The following is a 23020-nucleotide window of genomic DNA, read 5'->3' on the forward strand; positions in this document are numbered from 1 at the left end:
GCAGGATCAGGACAGCACCGAATGTATTAAGATCGGTAGAGATTCAGATCTGTGTTTTTACATAGGAAATCTTCCAAAGGTCTATCGAAAATGTAATATATTCTATATAAAGATGTCTACACACAAAATAATTTGTAACAGTAAAAGTGAAGAGTGAAACCTCTTGTGCACGAACACAAAATCTAGAAGTTACTCTACTCATAGGTGAGTAAGTAACACGTAAGTACACTAGGATCATTCAGTTCCACAGTCCTCTTTGTGCGCATGACCCTATTTCTAACTCCTAGCATAAGGAAACCTACATTTACATTTGTTTGATACAGTGCAGCAAAACCTGACATTTCCCTGGCATTTTTTGTGAGGTTTAGAAAGAGAAGACCACTTTCTTCCATGAGCAGTTTGCATGGCATTTTCTTTACAAAAATAACTACACCAATAAATTGTGAATACATGCTGGATAAGCTGTTGATAGCAAAGCAATAGCTGGATTTTGGAATCTGAGCTGTTCTCCAGTGGGTGCTGAAGTATTTTCTAACAAGAAGCAAGCATCTGACTTCAGCACAATGTTGGATTGCATATATATCTTGGGTGTTTTTGCAAGGCATCTTTGCCTTTTCTTGGAAATGAAGGGCAAATCTGTTCTCAGGCCCTCATTCTCCCCTACTTTTCAGCCTCACAGTATCTGCACCTCCTCCCCCTCCCTTCTTTTTCTTTTCCTTTCTCCATCCCCTTTAAGTTGTAATTCAATCTCTTCCAACTCATGATCTCTTTTCTCTTTTTGGCACTCCCTCCACCCTCTCTCTCTCTCATTAGTTTAACTTGAGTTAATTAGGAATAGTAGGCAGCCCTCAATCTGTTATGTGTTAAAATAGAACAATCCAAAACAGAGAGGCACAGACACAACTATGTGATTTCATTGTCTAAGGGAGACAGAAAACCAGTGGGGATTCTCTTATCTAGACTAACATCTTCCCAATGGTTAATCTAACTGGCTTTAAAATGTTCCGCAAATGCAGATCTAGGATAACAGTCTTTCCATGTTTCCTTCTTTTTCTTTCTTTCTTTTTTTTTTCTTTTTTTTTTATTTCATCATTGGCAAGAATGAGTGAATTGGATTGACATGGAGGTGATAGAGGAAGAGAAATAGTCTACATGTCAAAATGACAATGTATATTACATGGTTAACAGAATGAGTGGTACGTGCAATGGCTGCGGGTATTTTCATCTGCTGTGTTGTACAATAAGCTCCTTTTTTTTCCCAAGTGTATCATCAAGATCCCTCCCAATTCAATGCAGATTAAGCTTTTGCTTGAAGGATCTCTTTCTATGATTAAAATCACTTGATAAATGTGGGACTGAAGTAAGAATCTAAGTATTCACTTGTTGCTATTACTGAACTGTGTATATATAGAGGTCATGCCTGGCACTCTGACTGTAGCTCTGATCACAGACCTTAGGGCAGAGTGTGCTGTGGAAGCGAAATACAACAGATCTAAGAAATCCAGTCCTAATTGTAAAGGTAAGGCCTTGCATTTTTGATTGACTACATATGGTACTGTTTGGTTGAAATGCATTCTCAGGAAAGACAGGTATAACTGTCCAACTAATACGAAAATACATGGCTGTATAAAACATATACATGTCTGTCTGTGCTTTTATATTTATATATGTATATATAAATACACAAATACATAGTTTAAGCCTTCAGTGAGGGTTGTGTAAGATTTATGGACTATCAATAGCCAGATTTACGGCAATGGTTACATTAAATTGCTAATTTCGTATGTATGTGTCTGCATGCATAAGAAGATGTGTGACAGTAATTAGTGTTAATAATTTATCCATTAATTAGCAATGCTAATGCAAATATTCTTTGAAATTAAAAAATTCCAGTGGTCTTTTTTGAAATCTGATATCCAGGAAACAGAATGAAAAATCTATTTGAAATAAGGGAAGAAAGGGAGGCATTGAAAGTACCACAATCAAAATGTCATTATATATGTTAAGAAAAATTAATTTCCTTTCTGCCAAAAACAACTCTTTATGACAGAGAAAAGATCAGACTAATGGGGCATAAAAGGAATGTGTAATGAAAGCAAAGTATAAGCTTGATTATCAGAACATACAAGAATGTTAAAGCATTGGAGAAGATAATACCCTCTCAAGAAGACATCCTAGGCAGTTTCTTCTAGGGGTGTGTGAGTGAATTTCTAGCTGGACAGAATCAACATGAGACCAAATAAGGAGATGTTACACTAAATCTGGGAGGTGGGGTGGTGGGGTGTTAGAGTTTATGGTTAAATAATCAATTATTTATTTCCCAAAATACTTGTTCAGTTATGGGCAAACTCTACTAGATCCAGTAAGGAGAGAGAGATTTGGCTCTTATAATGTTCCTCCATTTGATCTTTGCTTTATATAATAATGCAAAAATGCAGTGGTGGATGTTGGTTTATTTTACACCACAAATGAGAAACACTTTTCTTTTTCCAAGGAATTAGAAGAACTTACAGTAATGCTTCTGTTTCAGTATTGACAAATAAGCCTGTTTAATTCATACAACCTTTTTCTTTCTATAAGCATTATAGACCACAATGTGCGAGTTGCATAAGGAAAAGATATAAACTTGTGATTTAATAAAAAATCCAGGACATTACAAATCTATGCACTAGATGACATTAAGAACTTTAAGCAATTTTGACATCTAAGACTATATTATTTCCTGTTCTATATGGGTAATTAAGTAACTTGAGGAAGCCATAAAGCACATATGAACTTACTTTAAACCATTGTTTAGTCAGAAACCAAAATATTAGGGGAAAATAGTGAAACTAAATTAATCTAAACACCTATCCAACAAATATCTAGAAAGTGCGTATCTTTAGAAAAGCAGAAAATAATTGCCATTCTATCACACATATAGTAAACATACTGGTGATTTTACAAGAGTAAACATATTTATTCTCTGACACCCTGCAGATTGGGACCATAGTTTCTGTCATTCCTTGTTGCCTTCCCCACGTCAAACTGATGTGCAAGCCCCTGAAAATGCTCTGTGCCTATAATAGCACACTTATCAGCGCAATGCTTACAAAACCTCTATCTTCCATCAACATATATGGCATGGCAGGAGTAAGAGAAAGGCAGTGCTGTGGCCTGAGAAGAACCACTTTAGTACGCCATAAACTAGGGCAAGTATGTGTCACGAGCTGAATGGAATGACTCTAGAAGATTGTTATGTAACACAAAGTGTAATCCACAGTCCTGAATGTTTTTGGTTCGGTGCTGTCTATGAAATTCAGCCCAGACAGTTTCCACAGTAAGCTCAGTTTCAGCCACACTGAGTATGAGACTTTCCCAAAGCTGCAGAATGCAGGATCAGATAATAAACAGCTACACAACCAAGAGAAAAGTCACTTCTAAAATGCACAGGTAATGCAGGGGTGGCTGTGTCCTGTGGGAGTTGGTGGCACATAACTCTTTGTACATGCGGTCATCTAGCCTGAAGTATTACAAAAGCATAAAGTCAATAGCTTTAAAAGTTATCCTTTAAGAAACACTGCTTCAAGTGGATTAATAACTTTGGTATTAAAATCTACTATAAATCGCTTTGGTGTGATGACAGGTTATCATGTGTTATCAGTGTTTATGTTTGTATTGCAGTTGGTTTTGCCTTATTCTTGTGACATATAGAGATAGATTCAGGAAGACAAATATACATCTAGGATGAAAAAATGGTATTTTGGCATGTGAAACTGGCATTTTTGGATTTGATATAGTGCTAAAATTCACCTCAGAAGTAAAACTCAGCCAAAGAAGTATTGAAGAACTCATTGCTTATATGCCTAGAAAGGTTACTAAAAATACATAAAAACTAATATTGTTACTTAGACAAAAAAAATGCAGGAAAATAGAAAAGAGGTGCTGCAAGCACAAAGGCAATAAAGCTCACAATGTTCAAGCTGTGGCAGTATAATCCATGATCTCAAATAATTTGTTTAGGCTATATATAGAAGAATATTAACTATGGTCAGAGTAGTCTTACATGCTATCTCAGGAACATGCACAATATTAATTGAATTGCTAATCTCCTCAGAGGCCAGAGGTTCAGCAGAAAATTTTGGTGGTTAATAAGATTTAATGTGTTAATACGGAGGCTGGAAAAGGATTTAGCTAGTCAGGACAGCTTGCTGCATACAGAAATATGCTACAATTTTGGGGTGTGTTTCTACAGTGTATTTTATCCTGCTTCTATTGCCTTTGGCAAGAAATTCAGATTAATTAGATCTGTACCTTTACACATACTTGCATCGTTGGACTGATGCTAAACAAATACGATATATCGGATAATGAGACCCCATATAATTGTTATCAATCTAACATTTTCTCATAAAACGTAAACTCCACACTTTTAAATAAGGAAAAGGCTTCCTGGGATTTAGATTTAAACAAATTGCTTTCAGTATCTGAGTGAGAATAGCAGAGCTGAGAATATCCATGTCCTCCTCTAACTTCACAAATTAAATGGAAATCATTGTGAAAAGACTGCAAGATCCCAACAGAAATGGGAACCACACCTTTAGGTGAGGAAACTGTGCTAGATGACAACATCATGGACAGATCTGCCACTGTAAATAATTTACTCACACTGACATATGGCATTGTTCTGTCTTCTGAAAGATGTTTTGTTTCCAAAAAGCAAACCCTTACTTCAAAGAGTAATGTGGCTGACATTTCTAGCTTTAAACCTCCTGCAATATGATGTGATTATTCTAACTATTAAATGAAGTTTCCTTGCTGTAGACGTGTGAGGGTTGGGTGGGTTTTGAGGGGGATTTTTTGAGGTTTGGATGTTTTGAGGTTTTTTTGTCTTCTGTCTTTTGACTGAAAAGCACAGAGGTACTTAAGTAAAAATTCTTATTAAGATTTTGATTGGTGTCCATGTCTCAGGTGACAGGTTTTTTTCTTTTTTCATCTTCATATAGCATCAAAAAATCTATAAAGAAAATATTTTCATCTTTTATTCGAAATATTTGGTTGTTTTTATATCTTATGGGGAGAGATAGCTGAAATTATTAAGACAAAAAGTAGACTGATTCTTACTGTAAAGGTGTCACCCACCTAAATTATTCTTTCCTTTTTTGTACCCTGACCATCCCTTTTCACAAACACTCCCCTTTTAATCCACTGCATGGCATTACACAGCGCCCCTGCATCTGCAAATGCTCACCATCAGGCAAAGCACTTTCTATCATGAATATTCATGCTGAATTTCCCATATTGGCTGTCCAGCTACAGGCACAAACCTATTTGACAAAATGTCTTTACATAATACTCAGGTTAGTATATTTTCTTGATTGTTAGCATATTGCTTAAAGCCTGAATTTGAGTAAATTAGTTTAATCTGTCATGTTTTCTAACTTCTGTTAGCATTAATAATTATTTCAAAGCTAATAAAGAAATTTTAGAGCCCTAACAAGTACTATCTTTTCAGATCAAAGGAAGCAGCTTTCCTTATTTTGTGGTCAGGTCTGGGAGAAAATGAGCTCAGAGAACTTTTATTTGGAGATATTTGTAAAGTTGTGACATTCTCATGTGTTTGGAATTTTAAAAGTTTTTCCAAAACAAATTGTCATGACTTATTTTAAGGAATATTCTTTGTGGTCTTTATATAACGGAACAATGAAATGTTGTACAAAAAAACATAGTCTTAAGAGTATGTTGTCAGACTATATTATTTTACTCTCCAGTTCATGATAAAATTAAGGCTTGGATAGCACACAAAGGGAATGGATTCAAAATGCCTTACAAAAACTTTCTTACTTGTAAGTTCACTCTTGCAGTTTCCATAGAGGTACCATGTCCAGATAGCTGTTCCTTTAGCCACATTTAAAAAAAAACCAAAAAAAAACAACAAAAAAAAAAAGCCACAGTAGATTTGTTGCTGACTTGCATTTAAATGCAGTATTTGTAAAGCTGTAACTACACTAAAACCAGAGAACACACTATAGTCTAATAAAATGTTCATATTTTATTTTATATGCTGTCATAAAGAGGAGAAATGGGAAAATAAATCATGACACTAAAGTAAAAACAACTCATGCACTTTGTCTTTCAGAACTTCTTACATTGATTATCCTTCTGTTCAAAAAACTCCTGTCTATGATTAAATATTTTTGATTGTATTAGGTGAAATGAAAATGCAGTTCTCCAAACACTGAACATTTCTGAAGTCTAAGTACTAAATGTATCGATAAACTTACATACTAAGTGATGTCTTCATAGTCTTCTTGGACTTGATAGGAACTTGCATGACTTTTCTAGATAGTTGAACCTGCTCTCATCTTACAATTGCTCTTCTCTCATTGCAAATTAAAGCACTTCAATCCCATGTAATTTCTCCTCAAAGAACAGATATTCTATAGTTTTTCTAAGAATGATCCTGAGTAGAAATAGATGTTTTTCCTCACTTTTCGCAGAAATATGATGGTATTCTCTTCCGCTATTTAGTGTCCTTGGCAATGCAGGACACTTTACAAATGAATGAACAAGTAAATTTCTGTTTCTAAGAACTTAGACTACTGGAAAGATATTAGACAGGTTTTGCTCAAGTATTACACAATTATCTTTTGATTTCTGACAAGAAATCAACTACATGGATTTTGCTGACAAACTGAAGGCTGGAAGAGCTGGTATTGATGAAAGACTGAAAAAGGCAAGTGAATCTTGTGAAAAACAGACCACAACGTGTCAGGATTCACAAGACGGTAGACTCCATCCTGACACTGCAGTTGCATCACTGCAGTTACTTCTGAGAAAAGAACAAAATAGAATATATTCTAGTGTACAGCATATTCTAGCTGCCAGTTTTATCACTTACACTTGTAGTGTAGTGGAGTAATTTAGAGCAAGACAGAGGAAAAGCAGATTTATTATAGGGCCATGAAAGAGAAAGTGAGATGTTTCAGTGTTAGAAAGAAGGTCAAGAGCCCCTATATGGCCCCAGCGACAGTGACTAACAGATTAGGGTAAAATGGAAGAAATCTGGATTTAAAAATGCCTTTGCTGCAGTTCAAGCCCCAGCTCCCAGCAACCAACAAATTTTACAGTGGCTTTTGGAATATTTCTCTTCAAAAGGCACATTGCAGAGGTATGGATGCTTGTACACTGGAAGAGAACATAAATTATCTGCTTGTGCTTTCACTGAGGTAGTGAAAGGAGGATTTAGCCATCATTAACCTATAATGGGAAAATACTCAGTGCAAACTAAGAAACCAAAATTTCCTCTTGAGGTCTTACCTAACAGTTTTGCTTACAATTTCTCAGCTTGTTTAAATAGTTTTATACACACAGTTCTCTTTGATTCTAATTTATCTCTTTAACCCACAGTAGCTATGTCTTTATCTCATCAAACCTTTCTTCATCTTCATTGGTGTTCTTAATTTTAGTTTATATGTAGTTTGATAATTTCTCCTTTGTCTGTTCGTTCTCCCTTCAGTCCATCCCCTTTTTTACCTTTTCGCTTTGGTAAAAGTTTTCGTATTTGCCTACACTGAATTAACGAAAAATTCAAGGTGAAATTTTGAGATAACATTAGAATTTTCCTTAGTTTTGAGGTGAAATTGTAAATCTTTTTTGGCAATGGTCGGAAAGGAGTAGTTTTATGCAGACCTTATTCTGAATGAAACAACTGTGAGTTTATGTTGATTGTGAAAGACTAAATGCTATCTCCCATGGTCTTCAAAACTTCTGTGTCAGTGGAGTTTGGCAAATTAACTAATTAGGAAAGAGTATCAGTATTTTAACTTTATTTAAACTTTATTTTAACTTTAAATTTAAAGCCAGATTTATAACTTTAGCTACATGGAACTTGTTTTTCAGGGAAAAATTGTAAGGAATAAATAGTAATTTCACCTTCAACCACTGTCTCCTGCCTTTGACTCATTTTTGCCTCTCTGCTTTCTCCAGAACCTGCTGATAGTCCAGGTAAGTTTCAGTTTATTATTATCATTATCACCACCCCAGGAAAAAAACTTTGCATTATCATGCAGATAATGTGTAATTCATATAATTTTTTCAGTGCTTAGTATAACCATAATTATTGTGCATAAAACTTCACTTCTCTGCCATTCTACTACTCTCACTACCACGGCAATATGTCAGAATGTATGTATTTGACAAGCCTCAGCAGGATGTTGAAAAGTGCACTAAAAGGCTAGGAACATGTACTGATTTTTCTTGGGAATAAGAAACCTGGATGTTCTCAGCTCTTGCATTTTTCCTCACACAAACTGACAGAATCAAGAAGCTGTTTTTTTTTAATTACTCTGCTATTTAGTAGATGGAGCAGTCAAACCAAAATAGACAATTTTATTTCAAAACTTTAAAAAGATATTAAACTCTTCAGAGATTTGCTTTAAAGGTCTGAATTTGTTTCTTTTCTTGCAACCGTTTGGCTGCAGCAGCCAGATGATGTTACACACAAATGGTGTAAAAAAGGGGTTTATTTACATTCTTCATTATATAGATTACCAGTGATCTGGCTCCACTGGTGATCAGAGCAAGCTTTGGAGTATTACTCTACAGTTATATGACATCAAACAAGACAAAATGTAGTGCAAGACTGAAAGGTACTTTTCACTGTTTTATGTGTTTATGGAAAGAAAAGTACAATACACCCCACAGCTCCCCAACAACAACAGCAAAAAGACACACCAAAAAAATCAGAGAGATGGCTTTGCAGCTCCTGTTTTCTTAGAAATTGTGTAACAATTTGAAAATATGTGCAGCTTTTTTTTCTCTCAGAATTAAATGAATTAGTAAATACTGGTACATTATATTGGACTACACTGTTTCCAGGTAAAATGTTCTAGCTTCTTAGAAAAAGGATATTTTTTTCTTTTTTCTAGTTGTATTCTTAGAAGGGAATTGAAACATATTTATTCAATCAGTCCCAAAAAGTTGATCCAGTTCTATCAGTATATGTAATAATCTACATTTATATACAAATGCACACATATGTAACACAACCACAAAACATACCTCTAACTTCAGATGAGAAGTGAATATTGTCACACACCCCATGCAGGATTTGGTTTTCACTGTAAGCTTGGCTCCTTATATTTGCAGTTACTAGGTTTGCACTTGTAGATCTGCTGGCTAGCACGTCTCTGTAACAAAACAGGAAACTAGTTCCCAGATTGTATGCTATTTACTTGATTTCTTGTACTAGGATGTTAACATCTTTTTTTGATACTGAGTTCAAGGGATCTTAGAGAAATTAATAATATACTTCAAATTTGTCATAACAGATATTCCTTTATAAATGCAATTATTTAATTAAATGGTACATAGAACTTAATACTATGAATTCATAAGACAATGGGAAAGCTTTTGACAGCATTCAGTGGAAACTAAACTAATCACATTGTCTTTCAAAAAATCATAGTAAAGTCTTTTAGCTGTTAATTCTCACTTACCAGTGATGTTGATGCATGGCATACATACACTAGTATAATACTGATATCAGCACATGAGAATTGGATTTTAACCATGACAAAGTACAGAAAAATGGGAATTACAGATCACAAACTAATGTGGTCAACTACATTACATCTAAACTTGACATCAAGATATAAGCCACAGGACAAGGGATAATGTCAGTCTTACTAATTATCTTAAAAGATTATATTCTACCAACAGGAAAAAAGGACTCTTCATAATGCGCTACCAAAGTTTTATTCTATATCAGGGTTTAGATTCTGAGTCCTAGTCCCCCAGAGCACATGTATGCACAGATTTACAGTCTTGTTGAAGTCCAGTTTTCATTAGAAACACCAATATTTGTCCACAGAAATCTCCCTGAAATTTGCAAACAAAGAGAGGTTTTTTCTTTGTGTTAGTTATTTGTTTGTTTAAGTTAAATTAAACAGTTGAGAACTAGCAGAGTTGGAAATCCATCAAAATCCTCCATTGGCATTACAATACAAGGAAAATACTTGAGTGTCACAGTTAATTTGGAAATGCTGTATGACGAATCAATGTGCCAATTTATCCTTTATTTATAATAACTGATATTCCTACTGCAAATATGGTTCTTTCCTAGCATTTCTCATTCCACTTCAAATGTTATAAAGGTGAGTTTTGACCCCAAGATTGCTTACCTGTATGGGTGGTTTCTAGCCAGCTCTGTAGGAACTTTCTGGGAATAATCATACTAAAAACAAGCTGGAGCAGAGGGGGAACAAGATGACTCAAAAGAACTATTCTTGATTTCATATTAGTTTTGCATCAGTTCAATTGTAACTTCAGTAGATATAATTTTAATTTATTCTACTAATAGTAAGTTTCAAATCACATCCTAGCATTTAACTAGCATGATGTATGCAAAAGGCACGTTGGGTCTTGAGTAGGAAGGTTTTTCTTATTTTGACTGCAGAGATCTCAGTGCCCAAGACATCCTATATACCAAAAGACACAAAAATAAACCTTTCAAAAACACTGTAGTTTAAATCATGCTGATTATTAATATCAAATATGAATATTAAGAAAAATAAGAAGTGATATAAGGACATTAAAGAATAGAACTTTAGAAAATTATTTTTAAATATCAAAAAAGGTGTAGATTAAATATACCTCTGACTTTTTTCTTTTTAGCTGTACAATAACTTTTTATAGATGCTTTTTAAAACTTTAAAAGTTGAAAGAGGGTTATTTTCACATGTGAGACTTTCATAACTGAAGAACACAATCACGACACACAGGCTTATAAAGCACACATAGCAATTATGTAAAATCAGTTGAGGCTGTCTAAATCTTGGCTTTGAAACAAAGGTTCATGGAGGAAATGCTGAAAATTACTTGGCAGTAATTGTTGCTAACAATGCAGGTTAATAACTAGTGTTGGGTCTGATTCTGATCTAACCCTGACTACTTTGCACTTGCATGAACTCTATTGATTTGCATCAAATTATTCATGATGTTCACTGATAAAAGCTTTTATCTGTGACCTGTGGCATAAAATCTACCTCCTTTTTCATAATCAATTATCTAAGGAAACTTTAAACTACTTCATTACTTATTACTTGCTCTCATTTGACCTGTGTATTGAAAAAAAAACAGTTTTAAAAATTTAGTTTAATTTTTAACAGAAAAAAGGAGTAAATTTGTTCTTCTGACTCATGCAAAATGGACTTTACTTGATGTCACACTTTTTAACCATAGAATAGAGAAAAAAATAACAGTATCACAGAAGGATATTCTGTAAAAGTCATTCTATGTTTCCAAGACTGCCATGACTAAACCTACAGTAAATAAAACTATTCATTTATTAACTAAGGTGTTGTAATGCTGTTCTTTTATCAGTTTTCATTTTTACAGCCCAGATATTCTTTCCAGTTTTCTCAGAACAGTATTGCAAGAGAGATATAAATGTCCATCAACTTTCAGCAAATGGTTAGAAAAGCAATAGACCATTATTAATGTTTTAATTAAATAATATCCTGTTGACATGAAAAATAGTTTAGCCTGAGTGAAAAACACAGTTTTGTCAGTTGCTAATTCATGAATGGACTGTTTCTATGACCTTAATTTTGCAAATATTTGATGTCATGATTGAATAATAAGGAGGAATTAATAGAGTAGGAAAAATTCTATTGATACAAGTTAAATACAATTGCTTATTTTCTGTATTTTAGGGCAAATGCACAGACAGAAATTTATGAGTCTCAGTTACATTTTTTGGTATGGTTTATCCCAGTTTTGAGAGATTTACTTCTTCTCGAGAAGTTTAGATACATCTTTGATGCTTCAGACAATAATGATTTCAGTTGGGTTTATTTGTTTGATTGCTTTCTTCACATAAACTATCATCCCTTTTACTTTTGTCTGGAGTTTTTGATGATAAATTCAAGAAGAGACAAAAACAATTCCAAGTAATTTCAATTTTAGGAAATGAAAAATATTACGTGTTACGAGATATTCTTGCAACTTTTAGGAAACGCTGTAATGCTGAAATAGCTAGCACTTTGTCTTCCATTAGTATTACAAAGAAAGTTGCTTCCTGTGGATGAAATAGGTTCTATAGCTATTTTTAAAATGGTCTTAATTCTTGAAACATGGCTTGCTCTCTCTTATTGTACCACAATATACCCTGTTCCTTTAACATTTCCTCTTATTTTTATTTTGATGTTGTTTCTGTGATTGCATTTTAGTCATTATTTCATATTCAAATTGCCCTATATACAAAACTAAAACATCTGTCCCCAAAAACAATGTGCAGTACAAAACATGCTATTGAAAATACAGACCACAAAGAGCAGACACCCAGGTAGCAGAAGATGAGTATTCTAAAAAAAATATTTATCATCACAGAATCATAGAACCATAGAATCTTAGAATGGTTTGGGTTGGAAGAGACCTCCAAGACCATCTAGTTCCAACGCCCCTGCCATGGGCAGGGGACACCTTCCCTCAGTCCACGTTGCTCAAAGCCCCATCCAGCCTGGCCTTGAGCACTTCCAGGGGTGGGGCATCCGCAGCCTCTCTGGGCAACTTGTTTCAGCAACTTACGACCCTCACAGTAAAGAATTTCTTCCTAATACCTAATCTGAATCTACCCTCTCAGTTTAAAGCCATTTGCCCTCATTCCACCCTTCCAAAAAGTCACTCTCCAGCCCTCTTATAGGCCCCCTTTTAGGTACCAGAATATCTACTGCTATATGGTTTCCCTGGAGCCTTCTCTCTTCTGAACAACCCCAAATGTCTCAACCTGCCTTCATCAGAGAGCTGTTCCAGCCCTCTGATCATCTTTGTGGTCCTCCTCTGGACTGACTCCAGCGGGTCCATGTCCTTCTTATGTCAGGGACTGCAACGCTGACCGCAGTACTCCAGATGGGCTCTCGCAAGAGCAAAGCAGAAGGGGAGAATCACCTCCCTCAGCCTGCTGGCCATGTTTCTTTTGATGCAGCCCAGGATATGGTTGGCTTTCTGGGCTGCAAGCACACATTGCCAGGCCGTACTGAGCTTCTTGTCCATCAGCACGTCCAAGCCTTTCTCCTCAGGGATGTTCTCTGTCCATCCCCACCCAGCCTGTATTGGTGCTTGGGATTGCCGTGACCTATGTGCAGGACCTTGCACTTGGCCTTGTTGAACTTCATGGGGGGCACACAGGCCCAGCTCTCAAGCCTGTCAGGGTGCCTCTGGATGGCATCCCTTCCTTCCAGCATGTCAACTACACCTCACAGCTTGGTATCATCAGCAAATTTCCTGAGGGTGCATTCAATGCCACTGCCCATGTCACCGACAAAGGCGTTAAACAGCACCAGTCCCTATACCAACCCTTGAGGAATGCTACTCATCACTGGTCTCCACTTGGACATTAAGCCATCAATGGCAACTCTTTGTGTGTGACCATCCAACCAATTCCTTTACCCATCAAGTGGTCCATCCATCAAAAATGTATCTCTCCAGTTTAGAGACAAAGGCATTGTGCAGGACAGTGTCAAATGTTTTGCACAAATCCAGATTTAAACTGATATACCCACTTCTATTAAAGTATTTTGCTCTAGGTAAACCCCGCTAGATTTTTGATATATATTCCTTGGCTCCCAGTCAATCTTCTAAAGAGCAAGGACTCTTCAGCAGACAGGAAGTCTTTATTTTCTCCTGAGGGCCTGCTATCTACACAAGGATATTGTTAAGCTTTATTTACACTCCAGTGTAAATGATAATTTATTTATGGTAATTAAAAAAATGATAAATATTTGTATCAGAGCTAATTAGTAGACTTCCTTTATAGCCACCAACAGTAATTGTTCATCTATGGGATACTGTGCAGTTTACGAGGATACCAAGCTACTTTAGATATCCCTTTTGGAGTGACAGGATTTGTGCTTTAAAAAGTCCTGTTTCTCACCACTGATTATGGACAATTGCTGTACAGCTAGCCCAGGCATATATAGCTGTGTGGGCGTGGCATGCATTTGTTGAAGTGTGCCCCATTCCATTGGGCTAATCTTGATATAATTTATTGCCTCATCCCACCAAAATCAAACAGTGGAAATATGGCTGTTTTTCTAAAGGCGTTTTTCACTGGTTTTCTTCAGCAAACTTGGATTCCAGCATCACCAGTCCGCATGTTAACCTTGGTAACCGTGCACTCGGGGATTATGCTGCCCATGTAACAGTGAGTGGGGCTTCCACTCTGAGCCCCAGGCTTCCTTTCTAGGTGTTCTGTTCTCTCTTGCTCTGCTGTCGTACTTTGTTGTCTGTTGTGGAAGGATTTATGGTAAAAAGGTGAAATTATCCTGAACTTTGTTGCGAAGCTCTGTGTTCAGCTTACAGTCAAGCAGAGAGTGCCTTACTGTGTATGAAATCAGAACAAAATCTCTTGCTCCACTGGCAGGTGGGTCTCTGTGAATGAGAAAAAAAAAATCCAGCTGTGGTTGCACAAGTTTCTGTGTAGGAGCAGAGGAAATGCTTATTTGTCCCTACCTGCAGAAAGTGTCATAAGATGGAAGTGTCATTATGGATTCAGCAGAGAATAGGCTTAGGACAGCATCCACTATCAGCTCAAGCTATCCTTTGGTACCAAGATTACTAAATTCGTAGCACTAGTTTTTCTACTTTTTGTTCTGCCTCTGCCCCTGTTGTAGTGAATCAACGCAGGTTAAATCTGGACATTACTGGAGCAAAGGTGTTTGCATGAATCAGTCAAACAGTAGCTAGTATTATCATGTGTGTTCAGACTTGTTTGTGGAAGCATTATGGAGAGATATCTTCCAGGACATTTCTTCATACACTCTTATCATCCATGTAGCAAAAGGGAAGTATTTTTAACCAAGTGAGTTCAAATTTCAAACTCAAATAAAAAGTTATGCATTTGTCAGCTGCCTAACTCCATGAGTGTATACCTCACAGAAATTTTATAATGACTAAAGAACTGGTAATTGTGCTCAAAGATACCTGTATTTACATAAAAGGAATACTTGGATTTTCAGAAATGCAGGGTACTCAGTGTACTACAACACCCAAAGGAATTTGTGCAGTAGCCTTGAAAATCTTGTCATTTTGATTTCAGTGTTTCACAATTAGAGTTACCAGAGCTTGTACAACCCACCTATGTTTGGACTTTCAGTTTAGACAGGCAAAAATGGCACACATTTCACACCAGTTCTGCCTAATTTCTGATGTGTCTGACTTTCCACATCATGCTAAACAGTGACCACTGTTTCTGTTCCACTGCCATTAATGGGATGTCATAACGAATATTAACAATGTGAATAAAGCAATTCAGAGCAAGTCTGGTGATTTCATAAATTCTATGATTTTCACTTTTTAAACGTATTTTGGTTCTTTTGACACTTACACCTTCTACTCCTGACTTTTTGCCAGCATTTGTCAGTACCAGCAAGTGATTTGTATGAATCACTGAATAATTCCCTTTCTTAACACCATGTACAATCTTGTTTTGGAAGAAGTAGTTCAGCTAATCAGGATTTTCAGTAACAGTGATATTATTTCAACAAAGATTTTTCAGGTGATTTTTTTTGTGATAAGGTTTTATAAAGTGTAAACATATGCTTAAGCGTTGAAGACTGTCTAAATTCAGCACAGATGATAGATTTTAGCTACCAAACTGCAGATCGCAGCAGCCTATCCTGTTCATCTCTTGTTCCAGGTAACTTTTTACAACAGTGCTCTAAGTCACCATGGAAGATTATTCACCTTAAGTGTCTGGAATTATAGCAATCATGACTTTATAGAAGTTACTTGTTATGCCACCTTTTAGAAGGCATAACTGTTATGGAATATAAGGTGTAATTTTAATAGATCATCAGATGCCAAAGATGCAATTTGAAACTTTCCCAGAGTTGTAAATGACAAAAAAGTAAAGTAGAGAATATCTACTATCTGTTTACCTGCAATACTAAAATCCTGGCACTGTTCTACATTACAGATAGTCCATGCTAAATATATGCTGTCTTATCTGATCTATGTGGCTTTGAGCATGTCTAATACAAGATAATAGTCAGATTTCTTTAATGATCAAACATGCATTTTGAAGGGCAAGGTCTGCTTTCTATAGAAGCCCATGGACTAGAATTTCTTACTGCTGTGATTACAATCTCAGCATTAGACAAAGAGTAAGTCACCTGTCCCCTATTGATGGAGAATGGAGACACAGACACCCAGACTGTGGGAACTAGGAAGATATAGGGTGTTTGGTTTGGGTTTGGGGTTTTGGGTTGGTTGTTTTTTGTTTGTTTGGTTGGTTGTTTTTTTGTTTTTTTTTTTTTTGGGGGGGGGGGCGAGTGGGGAGGGAGTGTGGAAGAGAAGACTCCTTTGAAAAAGACAGACTTGTGTCTACTTCTGGGAAAAAAAGTCCAGCAGCTTCTGGCCTTTATAAAAGTCAAAGTAGTTTCTGGGTAAGAGAGAATTCTATTCTCAGAATAGTCTTATCTACAATGTGAAGTAAATATTTCTCTATTAAATGCTGGAAAGGGAATTTCTATAACAAGTATATGGCTTTCAGACTGTATTAGCCCAGCATGCACTAATATAAAACCAGCAAGTAGAATCATAAATCTTCTGGTCAAGTCATTTTCTTTGACATAGGCATCGAGTGCCATCTGAGCTGCACAGCGTTTTGAAGACACTGATACTATTTTGGCAAGGTGACGTAAGACCTACAAGACTCTCCTGGACTGACACCTCACGGCAGCTAAGAAAGGCCAGGACATTTCAGATCAGTGCTAGTATTGAGCTAAGGGGAGACAATCTAGTCACAGGTTACCTCTGGCTGATTCTTGTGACACGCTGATTTCATTAGTTGGCTTGCCATCTAGCCCAGCTAAAGCTCTGCTTACGTCTGTGTGCTGCTGGCTGTTGAACGGTATCTCATGCAATGAATATGGGGCCACAATGAACCTCAAGAACATAGGTCAAACAGTTTGCCCACCTAAATCACAATGAATCCAATCAAAAAGTAACTGCCAATGACATTGGTGATATCCCACTGTATAATCACACCTAAGGAGAAAGGTTACTTGTACTCTGGAACTCTTTGTTTAGTTACTGATTTATTTTTTCTTCATCTTTGCGAAGAAACACATGGACAAGTGATTTACAGATTCTTCCAGCCTAAGACTTTCATTTAATGTACTGACACAGAATTACATAATTCATGCAGCCCTCAATCTTGTGTTTTAGCACTGCCGATGTCATGCAGTAAGGCATCTCAGAGCTTACTTACAACCTTTTGTTTGTTTGTTTTTGATCTTTTATTGAATAGGGGAACTCAGTAAGTTTAACCTGGGAAAAATGTTATGCATTACAGCATAAAAAGCACTACCACATAGTCACATAATATGTCGTGTAGTTCTCCTGGCTGAGGAGTAGCTAAGGTTCATTCCTTAGCAGTGAAAAGACAACGATAAGTAACAGTCAGATAATTGATCACAAGAAAGAAAAAAATTAGGTAGAATCTAATATTTTCCAAGCAAATATTAACAACAGAGCTATGTAAACTTCAGACTATATAAACTACAGATACAATATCTGTAATATAACTGTAATGTAATAAGTGTTATAATTCACTACTTGAAAGAATAGTACAGTCTACAAAATATGTAGTGCTTGAAGTGCACATCTTTATTCAGATAAAATGTGTAATGTTAGTGATGCAGGATGGGGAAAAAAAGATACAGAACAAAAATAGGAAGAAGATGTAGTAAACAGCAACTGCGATATGAGGAAAAGGATGTAATTCCTATGCTAGGCTAAAAGGAATCCTAGGCTGAAAGTGAATAGGAAAGTTATTGGCAGGGAGATGATTGGGATGGTCATGAACAGCTAGGCTAAGCAGTAGTTCAAATTTCCTCGAAAAAAGGAGGGGAGTCAGGCATTCCCAGATATGATAACACAGAGAAGTTAAAGGAATTATTGACATTAATGGTACTATTTGGAGCAAGTCTCAGCCGATAAGGCGCACATAGAAAAGCAGATTGCTCAAGATAGCAAGTAATCTTTTTAAAAGATGAGACCTTTTTAACAATACAAAAGGCTTAGAGAGAAAAGAAAGGACTCACAGGAAGCGTGGTAGTGAAGGTGATTCATGCAATCCGAGAGTGAAAGAGGGAAACTGAAAGGAAAGAAAGATGGTAAAGTATGTGTTAAATGAATCAATAGTGTGGAAAATAAAACAATGATTGCGGGCATGTTTGGAAAAGTTGAAACTTTTCACCCAGGGTACTATTTCTAAAGCCTGTCTAAGCAGATTTCAGGCTGTCCTTATAGACGTGGGAAGAGGGTAAATGCTGTCATTTTCCAAAAAGGTTATCCTAATTCAATTCTAACTTAGTCGTTTTAAAAACACCTCAGGAATGCAATGGTACCTAAATATGAGAGTATTTAGAGCATGAGAATGTATTTAGAACACTCCTGCTTGGGAGAAAGATTTTTTTCTGTTGCCTGAAACCAGGGAATTCCACTAATATCTGGCTTATGGCTCAGTTAAATTATATTTAAGTTAGGGAAATCTGAGTAATTAGCAGGTGAATTAACCAGACACAAACTCTTTGTGGATTAATGGAGAAAAGAGTGGCAGGAAGATTATTAGAGTAGTCTTTAGTGTTTGAACCATAAAATCAGATGAAAATTAAAACAAAACAAAACAAACAAAACAAAAAGAAAAGAAAAAGAAAAAGGAAAACCACAAAAATTTGCTGCATGAAGGTAACATTGAAAAGCTATATTCCAAATAATAGTGATCAAACTCTATTTAGACATCGTCTTTTTTTATGAGACTCAATGACATTACTTAAGACAGGCCAACACTGTAACCCAAAATGTTAAGATCTGAAAGTGCTGTTCACAAAACTCTCCAATATACCATTTTACATTGGGACGGCTTGAGCTGGCCAGCTGAGGCAGAGTAGCTGAAGGGTGCATCCAAAAGGAAGTAACTGAGCTGGTAACCTTGGAAATCATGACATTACAGTAATGGGAATGGGTGCCCTTCATTCACATGATATGGTGAGTGGCTGAAACTAGCCCAAGTCCACCCTGAGAGATGACTGTTGTGAGTAGAATTCTCTCTTATCCGGAAATTACCTGGACTTTTCTAAATGCCAGAAGCTCTTGCTCCAACCATATGTCCAAACACAAATATCATCAATGATAATTATATCATACTCTTTAAATCAGAAAATATGTTACATATAACTAATGCATCATAAGATCCATCTCATGATACGTCCTATATCATCCATCAGTTAAAAGCAACAAAGCTTCCATTGCCACATGGTTTAGATGATGCCTGATACATGAGTTAACTCAGTGAGGTTTTCAAGCATCTGTGTTGACTCAATGAAAGCAATAAGATCACTTCTTTTTATTTCTATAGCAAAAATCCACTGTGCATATATCAGAAGCTCAGCATATTAAAAAGGTGCTAATTCAGTCCCAGTTGGTTCTGTGATACCATTCATCAGGAAGGATAAGACTTCATGAAGAAAGGAGTTTCTTGTGCCTCAGAAAATTATTTGCCTATACCAGAGATATGTTTCTTATTGAATGATCAGAACTGGGCATATAAGCACCAATGGGTTCCACCTTAGATAGAAAAGTCCTGCCTATTAAATCATTTATTTTGAAAGACACAGACAATATTTTCCAAAGGGCACTGAAGTAAAAATGTTGTCCTTAAAATTGTTGTGATATTAAAAAAAAAAAAAACCACAAGGTTTTGCTTGGTTCTACCCACAGAACATTTTTCCTGGATCAATCAACTCTGTCCTACCTTCACATCTATTGAAAAGCATGTGAAGGATTTTCTATCACCATAGCCATCTCTTATTTCTGTGATCTCCAAAGCAGGTATTAATTACAGGAATTATAATGTACTCTGAACATATTAAAGCGTAACCTAAGGTGGCTTGTTTTTTAGTAAATGCTTTCCAGCTCTGGGAATTCTTGCCAACACTCCAGTGAGAAGGGCTTAGTTTGTTTCCAGAGCTCATAAGTCTGTCTTTACCTTCAGAGCTGCCTTCAAGTACGTGAAGAACGTCAGCTAAAATCTGAGGACCTGCCTGCTAAAAGAAAGTAATTTTACAGGTAAGACAAGGGAGCTTTAAACTGTGTTCCCCAGTAAGAAATCCGTGGTGTCTGGCTAAGCAGATTGTTTCAGCAGCATTTGCTTCATCGAGGTCTCAGCTCAGTGAAAAGGCTGTTGCTTTTGGTCTTAAAAATAAGTAGTGTCATTTTCTCCTTGCAATGAATTCTTTCATCCAATCATATTCCTGCATGCAAATATGCCATGGCTGGTACAGATAAAAAAGCACAAATAAAGCTAAGAGCTCAGTCAGGACAAAAATCACTGTGGTTCCCTCAACCCAGTTTCACCTGTGTTTCAGGAACAGAGTCAAACTCCTCAACTGAGAATATGAAGAAGCAAGGTTCAGACAGCAGTCCTGCTCCGGTTTTGCCAGCGCTGCCTGAACCACTCAAAAATCTTCAAATTAAGTACACCAAGGTTAGTAGCATTTGCGTTTCTTAATTTTTCTTATGCATTCAGCTCAGACAGTAGGTTGTGCTCATTTTAATCTTAGATGAACCACGGAAGCAACTAAATCAGTGTTTAAAATGTTTATTCTGACCTGTTTCTGATATTATACGTGTTAGTAATTAATGTTCAGTCATGCTTTTACCCCAAGTATTTCAGGAAGTGTGCAAGTGGGATAGAATCCTTTCATATTTCACTTGCAGTAGGGGGTGTTTTTCTCCTGAAACAAACTTTCTGCAGTGATAAGTTTATCAGAAAATATAAATGGAGCAAAGAAGGAAAAGTTTCTATTATTATATTAATTTTCAGAACAGTGAGAACAAATTAAAATGGTAGCATATTGTATCATTATTACAATCAGATGTAAATAATTATACCAAATCAGCTTATGTGGAAAGGGATGTGTGAAAATGAAACTAAAATAAAATTAATTCCACTCACATATTTTTCTTAGAGGTAATGAATCTGTTTTTCAGCTTAACCAAGTAACTATCAATAAAACAGGTAAAGCCTACTATCACTAATTACGCAACATTACCATAAACTTTTAAAATAGTAAAATCTTTCCATATGCAGTTAGATATGCACAGATAAAGAAGGTCTGAATCCAGACTTGTGTTCCCAGCTTGAAAAGACTTTTGCCTGTTTTGTATCATAGTACGCAGATAACTGCAAGAACTTTGAACAAACTGCTGGCACAAAATATTGAAACTCTGCCCTCTGAAACATCCGGGTAGAATAATTGATCAGAAAAGACCTCTTCTCTTTGGAGACTCTTTGGTTACTGTTCATTATTTTTCTCATTACCATTGCAATGGAAATAATTTTTATTTTCTAGAGCCAGTGCTTATTCTCTTTTCCAAAAGAAAAGTGTGCAGCAATATCTAGACTGGTCCTTTCAAACTCCACTCTATCCTATTTTTTTCATGGAAAAAACCTAACTAGATTTCAATGCATGTCTTTCTTGAATAAATCACACAGGACCTTACTTTGTAAATATTTAACAGGCCATGAAAGCTATGGAGTTCTGCCATGTGATAGCTCTCTACTGCTCTTCCTGTCTCAAAAAAAAAACAACAAAAAGCTTAATTCGGAGAAGATACTTTAGTACCTAGGTCACAGTGGTGTTCCAGAAACTACAGTCCTATTTGTTTGCTGTTTTATTTTTCCAAAGGGAAAAACTAATATGAGTAAAATGCAAGCTCAGAAATCTGGTGTAAGTAAATATGCAAGACATAAATCCCTGTAAACATTTCTACCTTTCTAAAGTATTAGGTTAGCAAAAACTTATTCCATTAATACCAAAAACAACCACAAGGCAGCCAGCATGGCTGAAATGTCCATAGTGTACAATTAAGGAAAGTGTCACACAGCAAATGCATGCTCCTTTTGCCTTTACAATAGATACCATTTCCTTAAAAACTGCATATAATGTGTAATTCTGCAGAAATGCAATGCACTTGTTTACAAAACTGTGTACCTACAAGTAATCAAATCCAACACACCCCTGCAGAGGCTAGGCTTTTGCAATCCTTTCCCTCCTCTCTTCAAATATCACACAGGACTGTCTGAAAGCCACAACTGTGTAATTAGGGGCAGGGAGGTGGGATAATAGAAATGTCATTCCATACCCAGCAGTCATCCCACAATTTAATAAAGCCTTTCCACTCTCCTCTTCTTATCCATCCTGCTCCTCTCTTGTCCCATACAAGTTGTAACATGGGGTGTGGGATTGTTTTGACTAGTTACATTAGAGAGATCAAGATGAGGGAAGCATTAATTACTGCTGATATATTAACCTTCTGTATGAAGCACCTTGGACATCAGCAGATCCCTCAGCTTTGGAAACTATTTTCTTTTTCTACCATGGCATAATATCAACAGTCATCACACAAGGATCTGAAGAAAGGTCTGCAGAAGATCTTCCAAGGACTTTACTCTTTACTTAACACTTGATTTTATTTTCTATGGGAAGGATCATTTTGAGCCTTTTACAGAGATAATTTAACTAATTCCATATGTCTATGGATCTACAGGTCAGTTCAGCTGCATTTCAGATTATGCCTTTGACATATAGCATAAAACTAAGCACTCTTCAGGGAATTTGAATGTCAGTATTAAGTTGAATGCATTTTAAATAGTTAAATTGGTGTAAATGCGGAACCACAAAGTGATCTTGAATTGGTTTCATATCTGAATCTCCTTTAAAGATATTCCAATGAACTGAATGAGTGTTGGTAGCTGGCTAAAAATATACTAGTAAATATTTTACTTAGCCAACACTGAGGAATGACAATGATTGTTTGACAAATGATTTCTGTCATGATGCTCTCACATACACTAAACCCTGTGATGTTCCTTTAGTCAGAGAAACTCAGATTAGTTAATTATTATGTTGTCAAATTACACTGCAGAGAGAAAACTGCAGCGCATTCTCTCGCTAAGCTGCATGTGAAA

The 23020-nt window shown here is 36.2% G+C and overlaps 1 protein-coding gene across 1 annotated transcript in view; it reads left to right on the forward strand.

Moving 5' to 3' along the window:
- Nucleotides 1-350: 350 nt before the first annotated feature.
- The window catches only part of ALDH1A1 (aldehyde dehydrogenase 1 family member A1), a 58557-nt gene continuing 35887 nt past the window's right edge, over nt 351-23020 (forward strand). Inside the window, exons 1-3 of the mRNA XM_005435721.3 lie at nt 351-1519; nt 20044-20115; nt 20415-20533. Of these exons, the coding sequence (XP_005435778.1) occupies nt 20444-20533 (90 nt within the window). The 5' untranslated portion in view covers nt 351-1519; nt 20044-20115; nt 20415-20443. The remainder of the gene's footprint in view (nt 1520-20043; nt 20116-20414; nt 20534-23020) is intronic.

This window comes from Falco cherrug, chromosome Z (genome assembly GCF_023634085.1).
Source record: "Falco cherrug isolate bFalChe1 chromosome Z, bFalChe1.pri, whole genome shotgun sequence".
In the NCBI taxonomy this organism is placed as follows: domain Eukaryota; kingdom Metazoa; phylum Chordata; class Aves; order Falconiformes; family Falconidae; genus Falco; species Falco cherrug.